General features: G+C 37.3%; 1 protein-coding gene across 1 annotated transcript in view; it reads left to right on the top strand.

The window, feature by feature from the left end:
* The first annotated feature begins 2,603 nt into the window (after positions 1–2,603).
* Positions 2,604–26,688, top strand: part of MGAT4A (alpha-1,3-mannosyl-glycoprotein 4-beta-N-acetylglucosaminyltransferase A) — a 76,600-nt gene continuing 52,515 nt past the window's right edge. Inside the window, exons 1-2 of the mRNA XM_007428752.3 lie at positions 2,604–2,801; positions 9,526–9,828. Coding sequence (XP_007428814.1) covers positions 9,735–9,828 — 94 coding nt within the window. The 5' untranslated portion in view covers positions 2,604–2,801; positions 9,526–9,734. The remainder of the gene's footprint in view (positions 2,802–9,525; positions 9,829–26,688) is intronic.

Genomic DNA, 26,688 nt, shown 5'->3' with positions numbered 1-26,688 from the left:
ATGGTTCAGGAGTCCTCACCCTTTTTCAGTTGATGGATGAATTTGAAACCATTTGGTGGGCATTCAGAGACTGGCAGTTCCAGTGGGCAGAGAAGTAAGTGAAACTCTTCCTTGCCATCTTTATTATACCTCTCCCCTACCCCAGTATTTGAACCCTCCCCCCAATTTAGTTTTCTCTTTTGTCTGGCTGGCATGACATATATCCTCACAAAGCATTAGGCTGCAGCCACCCAACAATTTTGCTTTCTAAGAACATCTAGGAACCCCATATGGAATGATCCAAAGTTATTTCTGGAAAAAAAATAAGTGCAGCGCAATTCAGTTTCTGTTGGGCTAGTGAGGACTAGAATTTCACCTCTGTAAGGTTGTAAATCTAAGCACAGCCAACTTCAAAATAAGTTGTACTGAAATCAGGTATATTTATATCTGGGAAAATCTTTTAGGAAAAAAAAAAAAGTAGGGTTGGCCATACAGACAGTTCTAAATCTTTAGATGGGATACTTCTCGATGAGGATTTCTGGTGCAAAAATTCTTCCTCATTCACAAAATTTCCCAAGGAAGCCTAGATTATTTACCATGTTCCCATTTCTACATTACAGTAGCACAATCATGACTACACAGCCTCAATCTTCCCCCTTGGTTGCATGAGGTTGTCTAGTCTCATCGCCTACAGGAAAAAACCAGCTTTAAGTCATCACTAAGTGTGCAGGAATGAAAGTTTTTCTTCCATTAAATTTACGTGTCCCATCACAGCTTCAGTGTATGTAAAATCCCTATAGCTTTGTCACCCATCATCTCAAAGGTGAGTTCAGTTGACTTGTCATGAGTGTGACCAGCAGTGGGTTGGCCTGCACCGGCCTGGCCTCCCCCCAGTCACCTCTGCAGCCATTTTTCTCCTTCCACTTCCGATTATAACACTCTGCTTCCTGAGTTTCTTTGAAACTTACTCTATCACACTTCCCTATTTTTGAAACCACCTTTTCTCCAGGATTTCAACAAAGTAGGGGAGGTGGAAGCAGACCTCTCCTATTTTATTTAGGGATGAAAATGGTGGTTCTTTCTTCATTGCAGCCTCTATTAAATAATGAGGGATGTTGAACTTGCCAACTCTTTAGAATTAAGAGCTATAGTTGCCTAGGACCTACAGTAGTCAGTCTCAGCAGTCCTACCCAATAGAAATTATTTGATTGCACATTACATTACTCTGTAGCTATTTCTGTCTTGATGTCTTCCTATATGTTTCTTTCACACTATTTTAATTTGGGGAGATAGTCAAATGCTGTTTGGGAGGAGGAGAAGATATATTGATCCAGACAGCCCTGAAATCAGAGCCAAACTATTTATGCATTTTTATTTTTTTTTTGCTAGGTGTTGATGTGAGGAGATAAGAGCTAAGGAGAAAGAGAAGTTGCAGCCAAAGTAGAAAAGGCTGCCAGTGGCTTGAAATGGATGCAGTAGAGGCAGGATAGGGAGTGGCAATGGGAACAGCAAATTTTATGTCAACATTGTTTTGTGGTAACTCAAGGAGGGACGGGTAGTGCTTTAACAGGGAAAGGCTCAGTGGTGTCTTCTACTTCTAATCCTTCCATTTTTTTCTCACAACTTCTGTACAGATAGAACTGAAAAAAAAAACCCTCTAAAAAGTGCTTAGAAGAATAGCTGTGTGTGCCTTTAGGCAATACAGAAACTATAATCTGGTTAAATAGAAGTTTTAGATGATGATTTTGTGCATCAAGTTGTTTTTGACCCCTAGTGACCACATATAGATTTTCTCCATGATGATCTGTCCCTAGCCTGTTCAAGTCTCCCAGCGGTACACTCACTGCTACCATAACTGAGTCCAGCCACCTTGCTGCTGGTCATCCTCTTCTCTTTCCTTCCACCTTTCCAGCATTAGAGTCTTTTCCAGACAGCTTACTTTTAAGACACTTATTTCCTGCTCTAAGACAAAACCTTTATTTTTTATGTGGTTTTCTTAGATTCTTTTCCAAAATAATATTCTAGATTAAACTGATCTTTCAAATAACCAGTTTAGCAGAACTAATTGCCTGTTACTTGGCCCAGAGAACTTGAAAGCAGAAGTGTCATTTTTTTCTTTCTTTCTTGGGTGAGGTTACAGTCTTTTGAAACGAGACTTCAGTACAGAGCATTGGCTAAAGAAAATGCTGAGAAAAGCAGAAGCAAAAAGCAATCCACAGCTCAGATAAGATCAAGGGTGTTAAGATGAACTGCTGCTAGTAGCCATCCGTTTGCTATCGCTGTACTCCGTTCCCCAAATATGTGTTTTTGTGTGTGTGTGTGTGTTGGTGGGAGTTAGCAGCGAGGAAACATCAGTACAGTCTTATGCACTCTTACGTGGGAGTAACAGCAAGCGAACGCAGCAGAAGACACTACCCAATAAAGATACTTGCAAAACTACTATTTTCCCCAAAGCTGGACCTCAACAGAAGGGGAAATAAAGCTCGCGAGACTTGTATATAAGGGCTGGGTGTGGGACTGACATCTTCCTAGGCCATCAGTTGCAAAGGGCCATTCAAGCAAAGATTGTTAATTGGTGACTTATGCGGGTTGTCTTGGCCAATGATAGTGCGAGTAAGTGAAGGGAGGCGGGTGCTCTCAGCCTAGCCGGGGAGGCTCGTGCTGCCTGAAGTCAACTATTGCCCTGGGAGGGGTATTTCTCCCGCACGGCGTCCGGGAGGTACCCTCTCGTGAGACGGCAGCGTTAACCACCAGCGGTGTTTCCGGTGCACCTGCCCACGCTGGAGGTCCCCCTGCAGGAGCGGGCAGTCCTGCGGTGCAAGGTGAGCGTCGCGAAGGAGAGGACGGAGTAGCGCCCCAATGTAGCTGTTCCCACTCCAGGCTGTGGTCTGGGGGAGGCTTTCGCCTGAGGGAGCGAGGGGCAGAGATGCTGGCTGCGGAGGCCTTGGGATGACTTGACGAAGGCTGGAGGGAGGCTTGCCGAGCGCCTGCCCCGAATGACAGCCGCGGGGGATGGTTGCAGGCGGGGCGGGTGGCAAATATGCGGGACGCAGAGACGGGGGCTACAGGCCGGCCGGGACTCCTGCCCGCGGCAGCCTCTTCGGGCTCGCCCTGGGGGCGTCCGCGAGTCGCTGTGGAGTGAATGGACTGCTCATTGCGGCAGCTCGGGTTTTTTCCCTCTTTCACGCATTCGGGTGGATACAGGTAGGAAAGAGGAGAAGAGGGGCGGGGAGTGCGTGGTGGGAGGACGGACGGAGGTTAGGAGGGGGGGCTGCGTGTCCGTGCCTGCCAGTGAGTGCGCGCGGGGAACTCGCGTGTCGTGGGGCGGCTGCTCTCCGTAGCTGTGCCTTAGAGAAAGGGCGTACTGGCGCCGAGCCTGCTGTGAATCTGACTTTGCGACGTATGGGACTTTCCCACCAGCAAGGTGGGTGGTAGTGGGGAGATATTTTGTGGCACCACGTGAGTGGAGGGTGCGTAGGCTGGGAAATGCCAGTCTGTCCATGAGCTGTCACCTCCCCTCCCCTTTCCCCATAAGTTTGGTTTATTTATTATTATATATTAAATTTCTCCCCCGCCCATCTCCCCCCAGTGGGGGACTCTGGGCGACTGGTTTAGAAGAGAGAATATTGCTGGTATCTGTATACAACCTGTGTAAAATATGGACAGGCTGAGACGGATGTGCAGGTGCACGCCCGAGAGAGAGAGAGAGAGAGAGAGAGAGAGGCTTTAACGAGTTCTTGTGTATGGAAAGGTGTGAAGAAATAGGTGTGGTTGAGAGAGTCAGTTTCTGTAAGTGCAAGAGAAAGACTTCAAATCGGTATAAATAGAGTATGGAGCATTAAATGTAAAATACTTGTTCATATGTGCCCAGGATTTATTTTAGATGATTTTTGCCTTGCATTTTCATCTGAAACGTAAAGCAGCTAAAAAGATTTATTTAAAACAATGTTTAAGCTATCCATTAGTTTTCCTGATTACACTGACTGAAAATGTTAGCTGTCAGTCTTTCTGCAGTTCTTGCAGTGATGCGCTAAAGCTGTCTGTTTATTTATTTGTTGCATTTATATACTCCTTTCTTTTCAAAGTTATCATCCTGGGCAATTAGTTCAAAGTTACCGCAGTCCTAGTTAATCACACTGGCACCTTTTTTACTTATGTCTCTATAATAGTTCCTGGTGCCTGTGTTGTATTAACTTTTTTGTAGGAGTATGTAGTTTATTAAACTATAACTTTATTCAGACATTATTTTCTAATAATTTGTTAATAGTAACAGAAAGAGGTAAAGAGCAGCATAAACAATTAGAATGACAATGTGGTCTCCTTGTCAAAGGTCTGTATTCATAAGCATCCAGTGATGTCACAAAAATTACAAAATTAGGTCATTTGTGTGGTGTCATGAAGTACATGACATCACTTGCTCCTTTATTCCCCTTTAGATATCCATGTCTTTATTCATAGATAGATAGATAGACAGACAGACAGACAGACAGACAGATATAGATACACACACACACACACATACACATACATTTTTATGTTTGTGTGTGTGTATGTATATGTATGTGTGTGTGTGTGTGTATATATATATATATATATATATATATGGATTCTCTATTACTATGAATGAAAATCAGATTGTAATACATATGAACGCTATCAGTTTTTTAATGATATATACTGGCCATATATTGATATGGGAATAAAGGGAATCCAGATTTAGCCTCTCTCCCAAGTCTCTAAACAGGAAGACTAGATGTAATGTGGATCACTCAACTGCAGGCACATGCAGGGCTGACCCTTTTGATCCATTTATTTATTATTAATCCAATTTAAATGGCTGACCATCTGTCCAAGAAACTTCGGGCAGCAAACAAAATAAAAGCAGATAATGTCAATTAAAAAAAAATTAAAACTGCATTATGGCTCAGTAAAACCCCAAAACCTCTAGACCCATCCACCGAGGCCAGAGCTCCAGTGCTAATGTCCCAGTGCCAGTGGGGGAAGAGTCAGGCTTTCAGAGTCTTGGCAATGGCCAGCAGAATAGGGGCTGTCTGCATTGGGGAACTAATCCAACACATTTCCTCATGGTGGCTCTAATAGAGATGTAACCATTGAAAGCTCAGTCAGAGTAAGAATATTACTCTCCAATATCTTGGAGTAAGAATATTAAATTCAAGCCTCTGTTACATTGTTCTTGTGTTACACTTTCCATTCTGTGTGTGTAGTTCATTTTAAATACTACCTTAGACTGCAGTTCTAAACTTTATTTGGACCCTGTTGAATATAGCATTGTTACTAAATAAACATGAACAATTGGACCTTGTTTACATAACAGAACATTGGTGCACCTATATGTTTTTAGAAAGTAATATATTTTTAGTTCTTACAGTAAGTTATCTAATAATGCTGGGTTGTTTTTTTGGCAGGCAGGAAGAGGGAGAAAAGCTTAAATATATGAAAGAGAAACTTCAGCACTATTGATGCTGTAGGAGCACAGCTGTGTTAGTCTATGGTGGTAAAAAACCAGGAGTCTGGTACAGCGTTAGTAGTGCTGAAGTTTCTCTTTCATATATTCATATATATATAAAACAAAGTTTATTAAAAGGCATATATTTTCGAGCAGATGAAATGAGCAGCAGTTCTTGAAAGGATGTGCCTTTTAATAAAATTTGATAGTCAGAAAAGGTGCTACCCAGCTCTTCCTGATTTTTTTCCCACACTATTAATACTGCTGAGTTAAAATATTATCCATCCCTCTCTGTGTGACTAGATATGTATCTGTGGAAAAACATATTCCTTGCCCTGCAAATATTACAGTCAGCATGCTTGAAACATATGTTAAGAGAGAGTATTTGCTTAACAATTCCCTGCATGTCTGCTGGAGGGATATATTAAATGACGTTTGAGGAATAGATAAAATAGCTAGATAAGTTTAAAAGTAAAATAATTATATATATATATATATGTGTGTGTGTGTGTGTGTGTGTAAGTCACCTAACTGAACACTGAGAGTAAAATCTAGATCTGCCTTGTAGTTTTCTTGGGGAAGACAAGTCATCTTGTATTTTGCCATCCGCAAGGGTAATAATTATGCCCCAACTAGTACTAGATTTGCATTCACTACTGGTCTTAGGCATTTAATTGTTTAGCAATTTTGATAATTTTTTTTCCCTGGAGCAGATTCATATTTTATTTATAGTTTATTGTCAGTTTTTGACACACACTCTTTCTCTTTCTAGATTATTTATCATTATTTTCTACTTAATGATTTTGGAGCCCAGAAACAAATGGGCAGAGCAACTTAAACATGAATCATTCTGGGATAAATGATGTATCAGCTTTAGAACTACGTCAGCTTTGTCTGGCTTGTTTTTCTCATTTTCTTTCCTTTCAGTTCTTTGCTTATTGAAAAAGGAAGTTTTTCAAAGCAGTAAATAAAGCTGGAACTGAAATAGGTTGCAGGCACATCCTAGAGAATTTTTGAAGAAATGGGGCAGGGTGTGTGTGTGTAGAAAGAAGGCTGCTTCAGTGCTGAAATGGCTTGGACCAGGCCCTTCTCCATTTGCAAGACTGAAGTGGAACTGCTGCACGGAGGAACTAGAGTTTCCAGCATAAGACCATCTTGATTTGCTGCTGGGATGGGTGGTGGTTCTCGAAATTCCAGCTTCTAGTGAGAGTTAAGATCTTTTAACTATCAGTTTCATTTTTGCCTTTTAAATGGCTTCTCAACTACCTGTATTAATGTAAGAATAGTTTTAGGATGCAACAAAAATGCCTATCTGGGAAAGATCACCATAAAGTCAAGTACTTTCTGGGGGAAGCTCCCAGTAGTGAGAAGCTCTTAGTAGAACTTAATTGTGCTAAACATTATTAGGGTTGTACGTTTCATTAATATGATAGTATTTGGTGATGCACCTTAGTAGTGGATAAGTTTAAGGATGCAAAGGATCATCCCTAGTTTGTGAGAAATAAAATGTTTTAAAAACTGGTGATGTTATTTTTAATGTAGTGTCATAGTGAAATTACTAACATATGCCCTTTGGAACCATATGGCATTTCTGTTTTGTTACTATTGACAGATTCTTTTTTTTGTTTGGCAAAAATGTATATTTTACTATGCCTCCGTACAGTCATATAGCAGAGTCAGCTAGACCAAATCTTTTGATAATTACAATAATAAACACCTTCTTAAAAAAAAAAAAAAGCCAATATGGATGAATTGCAGCTGGCTTAGAACTGCTGAGGAGACTCATAAATGAAAACGGATATTTGAGTAAGCTAACTGCATAGACACATACACCTAGAACATATTTTGTTCATGGAATATGTCAATATATCTGGAGTTTTTGTTTCCCTTTTTCTTCAAGCTTCTATAATTAGGCTGAAAGTTATCCTCAGCCTTTTCCTCAATCTTTTGCATTTGGCTGTGTCCTTAAACTAAAAACGGTACGTTTATTTTTAGTTTTTGTAGGCTTTTGCACTAGGCAGGGATCTGGGCTAGATAATCTGCAGATTCGATCCAGATTATATAACTGGCTGAAATGGGAGCAAAATGCAATGGGAATTAAACGGTACTCTATTAATTTCAGTAGGAGCCCAGCTTAATTATTTTTGCTTGGAATCAGTCTAGTTTTGTTTTCTGCAATTCTTTAGGAATGATTCTAAACATTCCCTCGCCCTTTTTTATAGCAGCACAAAAAGGAAATGTGTTGTGGATGATCTTCTGTAACACCACTACCTTCCTTTCCTGTTCGTCAGTCTTTTTTGGTGTAGACCAATGGGCAGATGTCACTGTGAGTTTTCCAGAACTGGCCTATCTGTGGAACTCTGTGTCCTCCCTTTGCAGGTTGTCCCTTTGCTGTTTGGAAGGCTTTAAAAAACACTTAAGAAGAGAGTAAGGACAGTTTGTACTTGCATAGCCAGTTTCTCATCCACAGAAATAAAATGAAAGCTAGTGGTTTCTTTCTTTCCCCTTCCAGCCTTCTGAACCTGCTGTTTGTCTGCTGTAAGCACAACATAAACCATTTGTAATCAGAGCACCCTGGCTGGAGATCGGGGAAGGGAAGTTCATGGCCTTTCTCAATGTTTTCAGCTGATTTTTAAAATAAATGAGAGGGTGGGAGAAATCTGACTGGCTGAAGACTCTTCTTCCATACCGGCATGGCAAGCTAACATTCATGAAAAATAGAAATGAAACTGAGAGTTTGCAAAGCTGGTGAAAAAGTAACAGGGGTAAGGAAAGCATGAACTAATTGGACCTCACCTACAGAAGGACTGCCCTCTAGGAAGGAATTGGAGATATCTGAGATTTTCAAGGATTCTTCAAATGGATCACTTTATTTGGGGTGGGAGGTGGGGAATGTTTTTTTCCCCAAGTACAGAATAATGTAACATAGAAGCTTTAATCAGTGGACTGGGAACTATGTCATGAGGAAGGCATGCACATTTGTGTTTACTGAAGCACACCATTACCACTTTAACACACTTGGGCAGAAAAGATGTTAGTCAGTTTACCAGTGCTGAACTCTGTTCATTTTGTATTTTTAAAAAACTTTTGTTATCATGGTTGTTTCCCAATAAACCTATTTAAAATTGAAATTAGTAATTCATTATGAGGTGACTCAACATTGTGTTTACATAACAAGCTTTGTTCTGAATATCTGGCAAAATGCTAAAGAACGACAGTCATAAACTCTATTAATGTACATTTAAACAATGACTTAGGTTACAAAAATGTGAATGTTTACCAAATAATAAAATCCACAGAATTAGATACTGCCTCTTTCTGAGTAAAATGCAAGTGTTCAAAGAGGGAGGAAAGGCAGTGTTGAGGATAAGAGAAAATAGCATGCCTGAGGATAACCAGGTGATGCTAAGGTAAGAGCATGGGGCATTAGGTTTTGGGGAGGGTCCCCAAATAAGTGTTCCTGCAGCTGTTCTGTTGATGCTCTGGCTACTCATTGCATATTTAAAAAAACCAAAGACCAAACCAATCTTTTAAACGAAATCTTGCCAGTAAGCTGGTCCAATCAGATGTTGCCTCAGGAATTCATGGAGACTGAGTCTCAATGCCTTTCACCACATTAGTGCCCTCACTGGCTTTATGTCCAAAGACAGCATCTGATTGGGCCAGCTTGCTACTAGCATAACAAAAGAGTTTTTTTAAAACAGTATGATGCACAGCTGTACCTTGACAGGCAAGCTAGTATAATCCTTGCCACAGCAGTCACTGAAATGATATGGGAGTGACCAGAGTGGCGGTAGAAAGTGACTGCATGGTTTGGGGGCACTGTAGGAGGAGAAGACTATAGTAAGGGACATAAAATTGATGGATACTACTGGCTCTTTTCCTCAAGATACCTTATTTTGGGCCTGGCAACATACAGTGATATGGCTACAGGCAACTGGGTAAATTTATGGCAGGACCGAGATTCTGAATCAATAATTGTTCAAAACTCCATGTCCTAAAGATAATGTATTGTGCTTGATTAGCTATGGATGTCTCTTACATGGTTTTATTCTGAAATTAATTTTATTTGTTCACAGAGCATAAAAGACTAAAGAATGACAAGTCCATTCTACAACAACAAAACCTTCAGTAATGCAATGTCTTTGCTGGCTTTGATTAGGAAGGACTGTGCAACTGTCTTCTTTACCACTGAATAAGCAGCATTAATTGGAATATCTGGTCTTTAAGCCACAAAATTTGAATGTTGAACACTGGCCAAATATAAACAGTGTGATGTTGAAATGAGATGAGGCTCCGAAATGGAACTGTAGCCACTGCATTAATTTTCATCACATCTTTTCTCAGTTTATCGTGGTATACAGCATGGCAGAATGGAAAAGGTAAGTTATGTCTTTGATGAAAAATAAGTTATGTCTTTGATGAAAAGAAAAAAAAAAGTGAAACTAATATAAATAAATTTGGGGAAATCCTTTTAGATGTTTAAACAGAAGCAGTATAATGACATTTTTTTCACAGAATGGGGCTGCCTAAAGTTTAGGCTCAGCAGAAAATACAATAAAAGTACATTGTTTGCTTGCCTCTAAAACTTTCAAACTTAGAAGGAAATAGTCTCCTTGCAGATCCATAGCTTATGGTTTTCTTTATGCATATCAATGTTTGGCCAAAAAAGGTAAAAGGCTATATAGAATTATAAGGAAGTATTACTGTATGATTTATGCTCAAGAAGTTCCAATAACCACTCATGGAAATATATCCATTTCTGTTTCAGGTCTTATTCTACACTGAGGCCATTAGCTTTGCACAATAATTTTTTTTTAAAAAAAGAATCCACATAGGATTGTAATAATGAGTCCCAGCCTGAACTGCAATGAGTTTTCAAAGAATGTAGGAGGATATTGCTCTTGATCTGTCTTCTTCTTTCCTATACATGAGTTGATGGCTACAAAGATGATAGACAGTATTCTTTCTGAGAAACATTTTTGTGTCTTTGGTTTTTTATTATTAATATTGACCAATTCACAACATAAAGAAAGGCTTCATATTTATTTATGACAATACTACTGGCCACATGCTGTTGCCTAAATAAATTTTTTTCCAGAATCTTATTTATAGAAGAGTTTATAAGAATGACATTACAATAATCTAGCATGTTCAACTTGGTGTTGTTAAATGCAATCCTAATGCATTGTATTACTAACTGTTGCCATGCAAATCTTCAGATATAAATATTTGTATAATTCATCTGTGGGAATTTTGCATTTTGTGATATCAATAAAGCATTTTCAAATAAAATATAAAACATCACAAGCACTTATGGGCAACTTGATGTCTTGGAAGAAAACTGCTTTAGTACAAATACAGGAATCTAAATAATCCATCCTTGACTCGTGGATAAATGATAAGGAAGTGTTACTGTATGATTTATGCTCAAGAAGTTCCAATAACCAGTTTATTTGTTAAAATGTACAATGAAGATTGACTATTGCAATACCTTATGTATATTTTCTGTCCATTGGCAGCATTAAAATGTATATAACATGAAAAATAGCATACTTCAGGAATAAAGGAAGAAGCAAATGATGTAGTTAACCATCAGGTACTAAAAATGTTTAATACTTGGCTTTCCAATAATAGAATGTACCATTCCTGGCTTGTACCACATGGTTCACATCTAAGGGATAAAAATGGGGATATAATTTTTTTTTTTTGGCTAGAAAATAATAGTGTAATTATGTGTCTTATTTTTCATCATAACAAATCTTTGGAAATGATTTTGTTTCCTCAAGTTTTTGCAATTTCAGAATTTAGCCAAATCTCAAAAGCAAAGTAAATACTTTGTTGCACAATTGGCTTCTTAATTATAGATTTTAAATATCTAAACTTAAATATTGTTTTTCCCCAGATAGATAGATAGATAGATAGATAGATAGATAGATAGATAGATAGATAGATAGATAGATGCATACATATATAGAAGAATCAGGAGACTGTAAACTGTGCCTTATTAGCCATTTTTATTAATGGTTGTCACTCTTATTTTATCTCTTTTTAACACTACAGTTTCCAGAAGGTAAGAAATCTATTTTGACCAATTTAACATTCTTTACTTTCCCTAGACTGCGGTATGAAGCAAATAACAAAACAAAACACCTCCCTCTCTGAATCTTTTTCAGTTAGCTGAAAATTCATAGGAGATATATCAAGGCAAGGCTGGTTGCCATTGGTGACATGGCTTCAGGAGTCTTGTTTCAAAATTATTCATTATGGCTTACAGCCTAACCTTGTGTAAGCAAGCCCCACTGAGTTCAAGGTTATTTCTAAACAAGTATATATATAGGATTGCAGCTTTCACTCATCTTCCCTGCATTTTCCTGCTTTAGAAAAATGCTGTTTCTTCTGAAAGTAGCATGTTGAATGCTTGAAAGTGAAATAGCTTGTTTCTGAAACTTTGTTGGATGTGAATGGAACTATGGAAGAAATAGGGGTCATTGATTTTTTGTGCAAATTTTGGATTAAGCCAGTCTCCCCACACTGTGTATATCTGAATAACAGAGAGAAAGGGAGGGAATGTAACACACTGCTGTCAGGTATAGAAATGCACTGAAAACAGCTCAGTTAAAATATATGTATTTTATGTATTTACAATGACAGAAGTCGGGGCTCTACTTTTTATTTTGCATTTATAGCTATTAATAAAGGCAATACTGACAAAACAAGTCACACAGATACAAATAGGAATTGTTCAAGAATCACGTCCTTGAGATCTAGCAGAACTTTTATATGCTTTAGCAGGCAGAAAGAAGAATACCAGAAAGAAGAGAGAATTGGTTTTATACTAAAAATATTTTGTTTGACAGAAAAGCTACATACCATATTATCAAGTATGTCTTTATGTTCCAAAATACTTGGCTCATTTTCATTAACCAGATAAGCAAATATAATACACATTTTACACACATTTAGATTCAGTGGTCTAGCATACTCACCAACTGTTATGAAACAGATGAGATATACACCAAATAAAGACCAACCAGCCAATTTGCAGTGAAACCCACATGTTTCTTCCAAAAGCAACATGCTTTTAACCAAATGCTATACATATTTACTTGCAAGGCAAACTTTTATTCAGGTAAAAAAATATATATACATAGCCAATATATACATAAGTATTTTACACAGTATTGATAAATGTGAACAATGTATTCTTTTAAAATAGTTTAAATTACATTTAAAAATATTTCTAAAGACTTGTAGCAGTAATATATATTATATGCACATGTCTGTAGTGCATATGCACTACAAATGGAATAAATTAATTCCATTGTTTAATACATATGTAAACTTTTTGTCAGGCAGCATGCCATTATTTTAAGTATACATAATATTTGTTTAAATAAATAGCGATAAAAGTTGTTTTCTATAGTCTGCCCAATTTGGTTTAAATAAATATTTATTTATGCGTAAAATAGCCCTGTTTAAATAAGTGGAACAAAGTAACCCTTATTATCTTTAGATAGATTTCATGCAAATAATATACAGTAAATATAGTTAAAGATGTATTCAGTTACATTTTAATTTTCATGGGTGTTCTTAGCAAGGAAAATGACACAGTGGGACAGGATATACTGTACTTCATTGAGAATTTTTGCTTCCCCCCCCCTTAGGAAGTGTTTTGTTGTTGAGATGTGTTGTGTTGTCATATCTGCCTTCGGCAATCTGATACCCAATGTCTGATATACTGACTGTGCTAGCTAAAATTGTTGTGGTAATCTAACACAACAGGGGTCACCAAATTGGAGAATAATTTTTTTTACCAAACATTCAGCAGGTTTCTGAAGTGTAATCACTTCCAAGAGCACATCATATTAAACTGCATAGAGGATAGAAGAATATATCTCTTAAAATATTATTGAATGCAACAGATTAAGTCAATGAAAGTTTTTTTAAAATATTATTTTTCAAGGCTTATAGAATATTGGATTGTGTTAGCAAGAATTACAAAATGTATTCCACAGAGTGTGTGCCACAACTGAGAAAGCCAGCCTTCTAGTCCATGTCCTTCTCACCTCATATGGGGATGGGATCTTAAACATGTATCTAATGTATCTAGATGATACAATAGGATGGATGGATGGATGGATGATGATGATGATGACGATGATGATAATATCACCATTAGTCAATTGCAAAAGGCAGCTCTATTTGGAACAGCTTATATCCTGTGATGATTCCTTTAACAGCATCAAACATCTGCCTATCCCAGGTCCTTGGGAAGGACTCAGTAGGAGGATAAAAATGCCAAATCCAGTCTAAACATCTGGGTGACTGCGACCGACCATAATTCCCCAATAATGATAATAGTACAAGCCTGTCTAATAAGGTAACCCATTGCTGTATCATATAGGGTTTTATGGATAATAACCAGCACTTTGAATTGGGCCCAGAAGTCTACTTGCAGCCCCAGATAGTAAAATAGGTGTTACTCTGCAGTGGTAGGACCTGTTTGCCAGCAGTCTTCTCTACCAGCTGCAGCTTCTGGGTTGTCTTCAGAGATGACACCACATAGAATTCATTGCAGTAATCCAATTGTAAAGTGACAAGGTCATGAGTCATTGTTGCCAGTGCCTCTGTAAGTCACAATTGGCACACTGCTGAAGCTGGACAAAGGTTACATTGACAATAATGTCATGGACTTGCTCCTTCAAGGGAGAGTTATCTGACAATGGAATAGGCTGCCTTAGGACTCTTGAACCTGCCAGAAAAGAAGAGGAAAAACGTACATAAAAAGAGAATGAATTAATATTAGCAGTCTTGACAATGTGAATATGAGTTAAGCAAGCAGTAATAGTTATTAACACTGCTAAACAATGTTTTAAAATATTGCTGACTTTTTAATGAAAAAAGTTTTATTTTGAGATTATACTCATATAATTATACATATATTAAGTATACTCACAGTATACTGTGTATATTAAGAGTGTGTGACTTTCACTTTTGACAAAATTGCTTTCATACTTTGAAATACTGTGTTCTCAGAAGGGAAGCGTCCCATCATCAAATGAAAAGAGGTACAGCCATGGCCATGGAAGTGATTGCTCAGTATGGCTGGGAAGAAAATAGTTGAACATGACTTTGAAACAGAAGGGATTGTGTTATAAGCTGCAAGAATACAATCAAAAGGAAGAAACAAAAGGAGTGACTGAAAGGGAGTATTAGTAAGGAAGAAGTTTCAGAGACTTGAGTGTTTAGGGAAGCATTCAGTGTTTTAGTTGAAGGAAGGAAATATGGGGAAAGAAATTAAAAAAAAATTGTGTGTGGACAGCATTCTCAAGATTGTGTAAGTAGGATAGCATTGTGAAATAAACTCTCTTTTTAAAACCTATCCTAGATAGATAAAAGGATGTAGTTTGAAAATATTAATTATCTCATTTGACGCCTTCGATTCTCCCTGAAAAACCCAGTGCAACTTCAGTATTCTTTTGTGACCATAGGATGGATAGGTGTATAAGGAACAAGACAGGTTAAACTGTCTGTCTGACATGGAAAAACTTATTTACGCATTTTAAAAGGCAGTGTCTAAGAACACTTTATCATGGGAAGGATTCAAATGGAATTATTTCAACTGTGCAAAGACAACCTGTTTGTTATTTTTAGCTAATGGCCTTCCCATATAACATTTTTAAAGCTACAATTGGGTATTTGTTGTATATATTCCACAGATCCTTATTTTAATGTGTACTTCAGTACAAGTAAAAAAATATATTAACTGTCCAAAAAAAGTACCACATTCAATAGGTTTGATTGTCTCTGTTATCTAATTGGTGGCAAATAACACAACTATTCCACACAGCAGCTGAGGCAACAGCTTTCTGCCATGGTACCAGCCTCAGTTTTGCAGCCATTGCTCTCTATTATGTCCTACCAGTATGATGACTGCCTCATTCAGAGAACACACAATGCATGCTGTAACCTTCTCCTGATGGCATTATACCTTAAAAGGCTATGGTCCTCCTTGATTGCTATTATGATAAGCCTTTGGTAATCACGGCTTCCATATATTGTTGAGTACATAATGTTTTATTGTGTGGCGCTATCTGATTTACTTGTGGGATGTGGCAGGGAAAGTTTTATACTACTTATATAAACAGGGAAAATCACACTTGCCAATTTTCTATAGACAGTATGAAACTGAGAGATTATGAAATTGACTAGATCAGATTCTCTGGTTAAATCAGATTGTGGAATTACTAAGGGAACAATGGGATAGTGGAGGGTGTATCTGATTCCTGATTCCTCAAAGCAGAAAGGATTGTTTTATTAAAAAAACAAAAAAACTATAGCAAGTGGTACATAAAGGAAGGAACAATTATTCACACCTGTGCACATCTGTAGACAAGAAATTGGACTCCAACAAATAAACACAGCAGCAACTGGAACCTACAGTTTTTATTGATTTTGTTGGACTCCTACTTGTGAAGCTTTGATGTTTGTGCTTCCTACTTGCTTTCTAAGCAGTGGTATCGGGGGGGGGGAGCCACTTGTGTCTGCAGCATTGACACAATCCCTGCCCATTCTTATGTGGATTGTGATGTCACATGCATGCTCAAAAGGAGCAGAATGTGCTGTGATGTTGTGATGTTGCTGCTTTATTCTGGCAAGAAGGGGTGGGCTCCTGGAGATGTCACTGTTTCTAAGTGTAGGAGTTGCTGGACTGCACTGTTTGCCATGTGTCTACTGAGCAGCCGTTGTATTTTGGTAAACTATTATTGCCATAGTAACTCATGCATGAAAGGGGCTTTGGGGTAGATTCTGCCATTATCTTTCCCATGCCACTTCTTTGTTGCTGCTTTGGGCAGCCCCAGTCACATTGAATAATTCTGAAGTCATTCAGAGAGTCATGGAGATTACTTTGGAGAAACTATGCAAAAATGGTTACACAAACAAAAGCATGCTTTAAACATAGGAAACAGAGAAAGCATGAGAAAGAAGCTTAGGCTGGTGCATCCCTAACTGGGATATAAGAGGGAGGAAAGGGAAAACACAGGCTCTTTATTTTGGTCATAGACTAAAATTTGATTGATTGATTGAGTCAGCTTTCAAGATTCTGCTACTATAGTCTAGATCAATAAAGTATAGATCCAGTCAAATGTGTAGAATCTGTTTCTTGACCTGGTCTGGGATGTGGTAGGTTGGCCCTGGAGCTTCCTCAAGTGAAATTCTCTAAGCTTTTTTCCCACCATCCCTATTGCTGAACTTCCCACATTCTGGGGAGGGTCTGTCTGATAAGCTATCCCACATACTCTTTTACAGAAAAAAATCCTCTCTGCACCTGTCGCCCTTGCAGGGCAGACTGGAAAGGAAACATGACCAGATGAGCTAATTCTACTTTATTGTAAAGCTACATTGACAGAATCTTATAATTCTGAAAGTACATTTTTCCCCCATCTCCTTTATGGTCCAAGAAACTAGGGAGGGTCTCTTCTGAACTTCTTGCCCCACCCACTGTCCAGCTGCAGTCTATGCTGTCTCTTATCTGACTATTGCCTTGGAAGCGTCTCTTTGCCCAGTCTCCCAAGGTCATCCCCACATACCATAACATCACCTTTACTCAGGAAGAAGAGTCTTTTTGCTATTTCTATAGCTTAACAAAGAGCCAGGATGTGTGAGAGGCTAACTTCACTGTTGGAATGAGGGTCTAATTCCAGAAGAATATTAATTTCTTTCATTAAGGTTAGGGAACTAATTGAGAGTCAAAGACACTGTCAGAGAGAAAAGGAAACTATAATGACTTCTGTAGGCTTTAACTAGAAGTGGTGATAAATATTCTGAGATATACTGGTGTAGGCTGACCCTGAAGCGCAACACTGCCCATTCTGATAAACATAGTATGGTAGAACAAAACAGGATTCAGGATATAAAGGCTCAACTCAGATCAATCATAGAATTACCAAAAAAAGAAAAAAAAAGAATCCTAATCTGTTCCAATTAGGATTCTAATTAATTAATTAGTTCCATTATTCTCTTCTGACTCTCCAACCCTTCTCCAGGTTGAGGTAGTGTGAGAATTAGCTCTCACACAGCCAGTAAAAAGCAACTCAAGGAATCTGGCCATTGCAAAAAGAAAACTACTAAAAAAGCGGGGGGAGGGGGAGCAGCTCATTACATAGGATGGGAACAAGAAAGAGATGCGTGAGAGATTTTTTTTCTTCCAACCATTTTTTCTGCATGTGCAGGGTCTGCTTCCTGCCCCCCCCCCCCGCCCCAGGATCAACCAAATGTTAATCCATTGGTTGTGACAGGAAATGACTGACCGGTTTGTCGCCCATGCCTGATGCCATGGGCTGAGAGAGAGGGACTGGCCCAAAGTCACCCAGCTGGCTTTCATGCCTAAGGCGGGATTAGAACTCTCAGTCTCCTGATTTATAGCCTAGTTCCTTTGCCACTAGACCAAACTGGCTCTCATGCATGAGAGTTTGATAATTGTTCCTATATGTAGGACTGGTTCTTGAAATGTAGCAGTTGCTCAGTGTTTTTGGTTATGGTTTTTTAACTTCAATTATCAGAAGATTTTGGATTTCTTGTCCTAAGTGATTCCAGTCCTGCCTGTTGGGTGGTTTTCTAACCTAGCTGAAGCTAATCTTGATGCCATCTCCCTCCAAGTTAGAAGGCAAAAGAACAAAGGCAACATGGACTTTCTCTGTCTTTTTTTTAAAGCATACCTGAGAGGGGAATTTTCATACTCCTGTCTGATTCTAGAGTTAAAATTTCCTGGGATTTAATGATCTTGCCCATTAACTAGACAGACAGGTTTAGGTTTGATTGATTTACTCTTTTGTCTCTGAACCTCTTGAGATGGGATTTCTCCTTATCTACTACAGTCAGTTAAGAACCAAAAAGAAAGAATAGTTGCATTATGTCTCTTAATTGGTAGAGCTAAAATTTCTCCATCTAGAAGCCTCCTTTGTTGCTTTTTTGTTTGTTTGTTTATCAACTGGGGTAAGTAAATTAGTGTATGTATATATATAAAAATAATAACCTTTATTTAGAATATTCTAGAAAAAAACTCAAGCATAATGAAAGATTTGTTCTATTTCCATATTTGGGAGTTAACAATGTAAACAATTTGTGCCAGAGAAAACTGGCAGCAATTCATAGAGAAATGAAGCTGGGAAAATTTGCCATGAATGGAAATAATTATTAGTCTTGGTTATTTTTCTATTACTTTTTATAGCATTAACATTTCTGCAGATGTGTACAGTATAAAATATGTATTTTGTATTTTTCTCAGTTGTGCTACATTATTTCATAGTTATAGACATAAACGTATTGTTATGCTTTCTGAAAGTTGAGTTTTAAGATCACATCTGCTGCTAAAGTACAGTATACAATAATCCAAGATCCATTGTGCATGTGTATGAAATTTTCTGGACACAGGAGAAAGTTCAGTAACAAAGAAGGATCTGTGGAATAAGGCTTTGTACATACAAGGCAGAAAAAGAGGCTTTGTGGGCATCCAGTCACGTTCATAATGTCCTCTTCTCTCCAAATCAGGTTCTTCAAGAACTTCCTTCAGTTCATGTTTTTAAATGAATCAATCTGATTATTACTTTCTGAGCACATACAAAGAACATAGTTCCAGTTAGTATTTCATCAAATGTTGTAATATAGCTTTTCATTTGAAATTACCAAAATCTGTATAAAATGCATATTTTTAGGAGAAATTAAAATGCATCTTTTATGAAAAAATGCCCCTATTCAACTGAGAACTTTTAAAATTATAAATTTGTTCAGACTGTATGTACAACTGCATAGAAAACAGACACAGTTTGAAACAGATTGCTCCATCCATCTTTATTTCACAGTGCAATTTTTAAAGTGAAATTTGAAATAATTTAAACGTATTGTTCTGTCCCCATGCATAAAGTGATAAAAGCAATAATGCTTACTAATTAGATGAGAAATTTTATTTGTGACAGATAGGTCTGAGTTGATTAAATAAACTGTTTTACCCACTTCGAATTTCATCTTGAAGATAACTGAATTTGTTTACCTTGCTATCTTGTTCTCTGAATTAGTCAGGGCAAAAGACTTTTTCTTTAGTAGTGATGGCAGTGTTTATAGAAAACTTTGTTACCTTTTAGGATTTCATTAATGTGATGTACATACTGTAAGTCCCACATTAGGGCTTGAGAACTCCCATGCTCAATTATTTACCATTGAAACCTGTGGCTAAAATTATTTTTAACACTATGTAATAGTTTGTAAAATAGGTTTCAGAAAAGATGCGGTGAAACTTTGCATATGTATTTCAAAAATTCTGAAAATTTATCTGCATGAAATAGAGTTCAAAATATTAGTTTTAAACATATATTCTACTGAATGGTTTACAAAAAATAAATTTTGATTAATGAAGTAGCAGCAGTATTGGCAGAGAGAACTCTAGAGCAGTTTGGTTGATGAACAATCACATCTTACCATTCTATAGAGGCAAGAGACTGAGTGTAATTTCACTCTCACTGTTGGAACTGTGCATTCAAGAAACTATTGAATACTATAAATCCCAAAGACATTTTAATTGGTGCCCCACCTCTGTAGAAATGGAACGTAAAGTCAATTCTACCTGTATCCAGACTGCCTAGCTTATCTTCTGAGTCAAATACTAAACTAGGGGTATTCCAATAATGAAACAAGACATCTTGGCATGAATGTTAACACCACCCAGGACAATTGTTCCTGGATTTTTCCAATCCATCCTTGACATCATTTCTGCCAAATTAGTTTTTTTAATAATATTTTTATTAAAGCGTGTGTGTGTGTGTATATATAAACTAATGCAGAACTAAAAAACCTACAAACAAAAAGAGAAAAGAAAAGAAAAGAAAAGAGAAGAGAAAAGAAAAGAAAGGAAGGAAGGAAGGAAGGGAGGGAGGGAGGGAGGGAGGGATAAATGATAACTTCCCCCTTCCCTCCAAACATGTATATGCATTAACAGTAACTTAACACCTCCTAAAAAAAACCCTCTTCATCCCCTTTCTCATTCCTTCAACCAAATTACGAAAAATATTCAACAATCAGTCTAATCAGCAAAAACATTAAGAGTGCCAGTGATAATAAACTATATATTTTAAACTTAAACAATTAGGCTTATTTTGCATTTTAACTTCTAATTGTTTTTTTAGAAAATAAAGCCTAAAAGATCTCTTCGCTTAAGCATACAAAAGACCAATAGTAATAACGTATGTATTTTAACCTAAACCAAATAAATCACTTTTACAGGTATAAATCATAGTCTTACGGTCCTGGTCAGAAAAAGAAAATTCAATATTAACAATCCAAAACCAAAACGTAGATAATTTTACCCTGATCTAATAAATCCACTTTAAATTCCTTTCTCTTCTTCAGTCTCTTCTCCAAATAAAACCCCAAATGGTAACCTCTTATCATTCTCTCCCTGTCTATTTTCAGAAAAGGCTTCAGAGATTTGGTGTTTCCCTTCTGTAGATCCAAAATAGAATAGCTCTCAAAGTCACTATTCTGATCCATTACAGCTTCTTTCTCCATATCTCTCTTATTCAAGTAATTTTGAATCCATATTCAGATCCACAGCATCTTTTTCCATATCTCTCTTATAATCTGGCATTTCTTTAAAGTCCATTTTAAAATCTTTATTTGTCTTCAACTTTTATATTATCCAATAAAATCTTTTCTTCTTCTACAACTTTAACAGAATTTAAATTTCCCAATTTTAAAAATAATTTCTGGACACACTGATTCCAAACAGCTAAAATTTATTTTTTGAAATAATACTCCTCCATTGTGTTAAACGAGATATATTCTTTTAATTGCTCTCTGTTCTCTCTGACCTTCAAAGCTCAGTCTTATCTGGTGTTATTTTCAGAAGCAAAGTTTCTCAGGATAGATTGTCTTGCAATTAAATCCAAATTAACTTAAACATTTAAAAAATCCCTTTAAAAAGCTGTTTCAAATCCATCCATTTTGTCCCCAGTCAGCATTCTTTTGCTGTTTCCAAATGTTAAAATATTTCTTTTTGATCTTTAAACCTACTTTAACCTTCTTTCTCCCAGGATAGTAGGAAATTTTCCCAGTGTACAACAACTTGTCTTTCAGGAGGTTTTTAATTGTCAAATAAAGCATGAATAGGCAGTTTACAATGTTAATTAAAAAAAGGAAGTAAAAGCAAATCTAATGTCCTTTTAAAGGCTCTACAACATGGCTTGGGCTTGATGTTTTTCCCTTGGCCCCCAGAGCACTCCACCTGCTAGAGATTGCTAGATTGCAATCTCTTCACAGGGAGCGTCTGTAAGGTGTGCCTGTGGGTGATCCTGTCATTCTCCTTTATCTGGAGATGGTTCTGAAGAGCTGAACCAATTGCCAGCTTCTCTAATTGCTGTGTGCATTTGCTCCATAAAGAAACGGAGCTGTATTCAATCCATCATTTTCCCTGGAAGTCATTTCTGCCAAATTAGTAAAGGATTCTTTTGGGTAGCAAGTGGAGAGATATACCAACAGCAACTCTTTCTCAAAGAGAGATCTACTTTTTCCTATTCTAACACTGTTATCTCATTTAACATAAAATATGGATAAATGTGTTATCTCATTTAACATAAAATATGGATTAGACACACTCAACGGGTGATTTTTTTACAACATTTTCAACACAATCCTGTGAAAGTAGTGTAACTGGGTCTAATAGGTTTATTCTTCCTTATTGGGCATTGTAGCTGTAGAGTGGAATTGCCATATTTCTTTTATTCAAGTTCATTCATTCCTCCAATTTCTCTGATGATGATGATGATGATGATGATGATATTATTATTATTATTATTATTATTAGCTTGTTTTTAGAGCAGAAAGATAACATTCTCTTCAGGTGCAGCTATCCATACCAGAAGATAAATCTATTACTGCTTGACACACATTGACTATAATTTGGGGAAATTTATTACCTTTTTTATTTTAAACTTTTAAATGCAGTTAAAACTCTTTTCTATTTCTGTGTGTGTGTGTATTGTTGCCTCTTATAATAAGATGCATTACTGAATATAATAATAAGATACATTATTGAAAAAAAATTATGTAGTAAAACTTTGCATGATTTGAATTTTGAACTATATTAGGTGACTGAGAACAAATATAATTTAGACAAGTAGTCTAACGTTTCTGGAATTCCAATCCCCCACCAAGCATATCCATTTCTTCTTGAGAAGGCATATAGAAAAGTAGCAGGGTTTACATCACTGTGATGCTCCTTTTGTTATCAGGATTACTCTTGCCCTTCCTGCAGATACTGCTGGCTGCTGTGCTGTATGTATTTGTGTGTGTACACAGGTGTACACATACATCTGCTATTTTTTCTTTAGTTCTTAAGAAGCTCTGTGTCCTTCATTCCAAATAAATGTCAGGGCAGGTAACTCTAAAAAAATCCATCTAGTCAAGCTCCAGTCCTGCAAGAAAAAATAGCCACATGTGTTTAGCAACACAGTCTGTAGAAGCAAATTGCAATCACATCCTACTGTGTAATTCTAACACTTCCTTCTGGTTCAAAGTACTCCATATCATACATACATTTTTAAGAAATTAAGCATATTTTTGGATGCATGATCAGCTGATTGGTCTGCAGACCTAATTTAAAAAGTGCTAGACATAGAAGTTTAAAAACTGAATATGCATATTCTACTTCATACTATATCAGTTCTGCCACTGCATTTTTTCTCATCCAATACATTCTCTCTGTCTTCACTGTAAAATGAACCAGCCTTTTAAATTTCTTAAATGTAGCTTTTCCTTCAGAGCACAAAGTTGATTTAATTCAGAGAAGCACAAATCTGTGGGCTACACACTCTATTTAGCCTTTGACTGACATTCCAAAGAATGGTTCAGGAGGCTGAATCAAAATATAAGCTAAATGTGATTTACAGGTTTTCCTCGACTTACAACAGCAATTGGGACCAGAATTTCTGTTGCTAAGTGATGTGGTCGTAAAGCTTGACATCACATGATCATATCACTTAGCAACAGCAATCCCGGCACTCCCCATTGCCATCGTTAACCGAATCCTACTGGTCATTAGCCAAGGACCCACCTCGATCCAAACCATTCTCAGCTTGGTCCCTCCCAGGCCCGAGCCTTGGTTCTTCCAAGGTGAGGGATTGCCTCCCCTTCAACTCTGCCCAACTCTTATGGACTTTTTGTGTAAAAATGAAAAAAATTAACTTGTGATTTATGGTTTTGATGATTAGACAAGATAGATTATAGAAAGTAGAGTAATATGATTTACCATTAGAGATAGAGATTAAAATATATTTGTATTATAACTGCTGTGAACAATATTGGAAGCCATTTCTTTATATTTTTTTTCTTCTCTATTCTATTCTATTCTATTCTATTCTATTCTATTCTATTCTATTCTATTCTATTCTATTCTATTCTATTCTATTCTATTCTATTCTATTCTTTTCTCTTTTCTTTTCTTTTCTTATACTTTTTGCTTTTTCTTTCATTGCTTTCTTTTCTCTTTTTCTTCCTTACTTTATATTAGTTTGTGTTAGTTTCTATCTTTTTGTTTAAAAGCTTTAATAAAATTATATTTTAAAAAATCTGCTTCTTTATTTAATCTTGAAAAATAAGACAGAACTTGATAGGTGCTTTGTTTCCTGAAAAGCTCTATTTATAGTGTCTTTGGCTTGTGTGTGTATTTATGTCCTCTTAGTGCTGCTGCACCAGTCAAGGTAGCTAATACAGTATGAGTTAAAATCAATAAAACACAGGAATAATTAATAGAAAATATAATAATGGGACAAAAATAAAGACAATAGAAAGCCCTCTAGGGCTATATAAATATTGCTTCCCTAACTTTATATGCAGGTCATAAAGAGCGCTGTACTTCATTAAGTATGTGTACATAGGGTTATACATATCCGGAAAAATTTCAGGACATTAAGCATTCCCCTTCTTCTTTCCCCCTCTTCAGTTCTATGACTGGTAGAAGAGTGGTAGATAAATGAGAAAGATAGAAAATATCAGGTGAATAGAAATTCATCACCCCCTATGTACTCCTGTTCCGGAAGTAAGGTAACATTAACATTTCAAGATTTATATGCTATCTCCTCCAATCTCTGCTTCAATAAAACTGAGGTTTCTTTTAGTTTAGTTATTCAGCTCTTCAGCCATGTAACTGAATGTTGTAACTTACTGTAGAATGTATTATGTACTGGCAGTGTTTTTTGTGTGACTTGCGTTTAACATTCTAACATTCATGTCTGGTAACAGGTTATTAAATTTGGGGTGGTGTTATTTGCATCCTCTCCAAGTCTTTTCTGTGGCTCGTAGCTGAGATTCAGCATTTCCATTATCTTTTTTCTTTTCTTAAAACCAGCCTCTTTAGCTGATGTGAAGACGTACATTTATAGTGCAACTGTATCCAGACCATTAAAAAAAAAGTCCTATATGGTTCATTGGGGCTTACTTGAATATCAAAAGGTATAGGTTTGCAGCCAGAGAACAGCCAGTTATGGTGACCAAGGTTTCTTCTTCCTTTTTGTGTGTTTTTTGAGATAGACTTAACATGCTTTTTTTCTGATCCCAGAGGGTATAATGCTAATATGAGCTGCCAGAATACCTATGTGATCCCCAGAGCATCTTCCAGATTGGATGAACGCCCCCCACTGCTGCAACCACATTGGCTACTTTATTGGCACTGTTTTTGCATTTGCCTTTGCATTTTGCCCCTTAGGCTATGACTGAGTTGGCCTACAAACTTAACTGATAAATACAGGTAGTCCTCATTTAGCAACTGCCTTGGATAGCAATCGTTCGCAAATACAGAAGTAATAAACAGTAATAAAAAATTCATTTTCTGATCAATGCATGCATTTACAACAACAAAAGCCTTTAATGTGAAACTGATTATAGTCTGGTCAGTTTCAGACAGCAACAGCCCTCCAGCTGGAGGGTTCTAATCAACTAATTAAGGTCACAGAGCTGAGCTTGTTAACTTGCTGTTAGCACTTTTTAGGAAAGTGGTGTGCTGGGGAGAAAAGCAGCTCAGGGAGAGTTAGCTTGTTTAAGTAATCTCTCTGCCCTGCCAGGGGGCCAAAAAAAGGGGGGGGAAAAAAAGGTCAGGCACAGGACACTGTATAAGAGAGCTTTATCTGAATGAGACAGCAGCAATCAACAATCTTTGCAGCATCTCTCTCTCTCTCTCTCTGACATGTGGTTTTCTTAGGGACCATTTCACCGGAACCAATTACAGTCTAACAAGGACTATCTGTACCTTTATATTTAGATGACAGCCAGTTTGGTGTAGTGGCGAAGAGTAATGGGTTAGAAACCGGGAGAAGCACAAAGCCAGCTGCGTGACTTTGAGCCAGTCATTCTCTCTTAGCCTTAGGAAGAAGATAATGGCAAATCACTTCCAAAAACATTGCCAAGAAAACTGCAGGGACCTGTCCATGTAACTGTCAGGAGTAAATACTAATTCAAAGGGGCATGCGCACGCGCACACACAGAGAAGCCTACATATAGACATACATATGGAAATGAATAGCTTTAAGGGGGGAAAAGCCTTATTGATGTTTAAAGTAGTAATTTCACTACCTAAAACTCCCAACTCCCGCAAAATACACCCTGGCCAGACATGGTGCGTGTCTCTTTTCTATCCAGTGAAAGGATGGATATGTTTTTGGAGGCTGGGGATTGTTTTTAATTTTTAGAGGCCAAGGTTGGTGAGGTAGTGATGGCAAGGGAGTAGAATTTCCTTTTTCTTTGTAGTTGTTTGTAATTTTTTCTTTTTAACCTTTTCAGGCATACCTTTTAGGATTTATACTCTACAGTTTTTGTGGTCCTTGTCCCAGAATGTTTTGGAACAGTACCATGATTTTTTGGCAATTGTGGCACCATTATCTGGTGATGCAGATGGTTGGAGTGCTACTGCAACTGCACAAAGGGGATTCTGGGAGTTGTAGGTTGCCCAACCCTGAACTGTGGGTTGAAGAGAGACTGGCAAAATTAAGGCAATGTCTGAGACTAGGTTTTAAAACAGAAATAAAGTGGTAGTAAAAGATTGACAATAGAAGTGAGAATTAATGTAATTTTGCATAATGCTTAAAATAGCTTCTAGGAAGTGTCTAAGCCATGCAGAGTTCCCCTAACGAAAGCTGACTACTGTCAGGCCTAGCCCAAGAACAACAGGGAAACAATCCAGCCAAGTTCAGTTCTTA

The sequence above is a fragment of the Python bivittatus genome, unplaced genomic scaffold (genome assembly GCF_059951505.1).
Source record: "Python bivittatus isolate LINGU-HERP-01145 unplaced genomic scaffold, Pbiv_v1 ctg000350_np1212, whole genome shotgun sequence".
In the NCBI taxonomy this organism is placed as follows: Eukaryota; Metazoa; Chordata; class Lepidosauria; order Squamata; family Pythonidae; genus Python; species Python bivittatus.
This window is presented reverse-complemented; position numbering and strand designations above follow the sequence as displayed.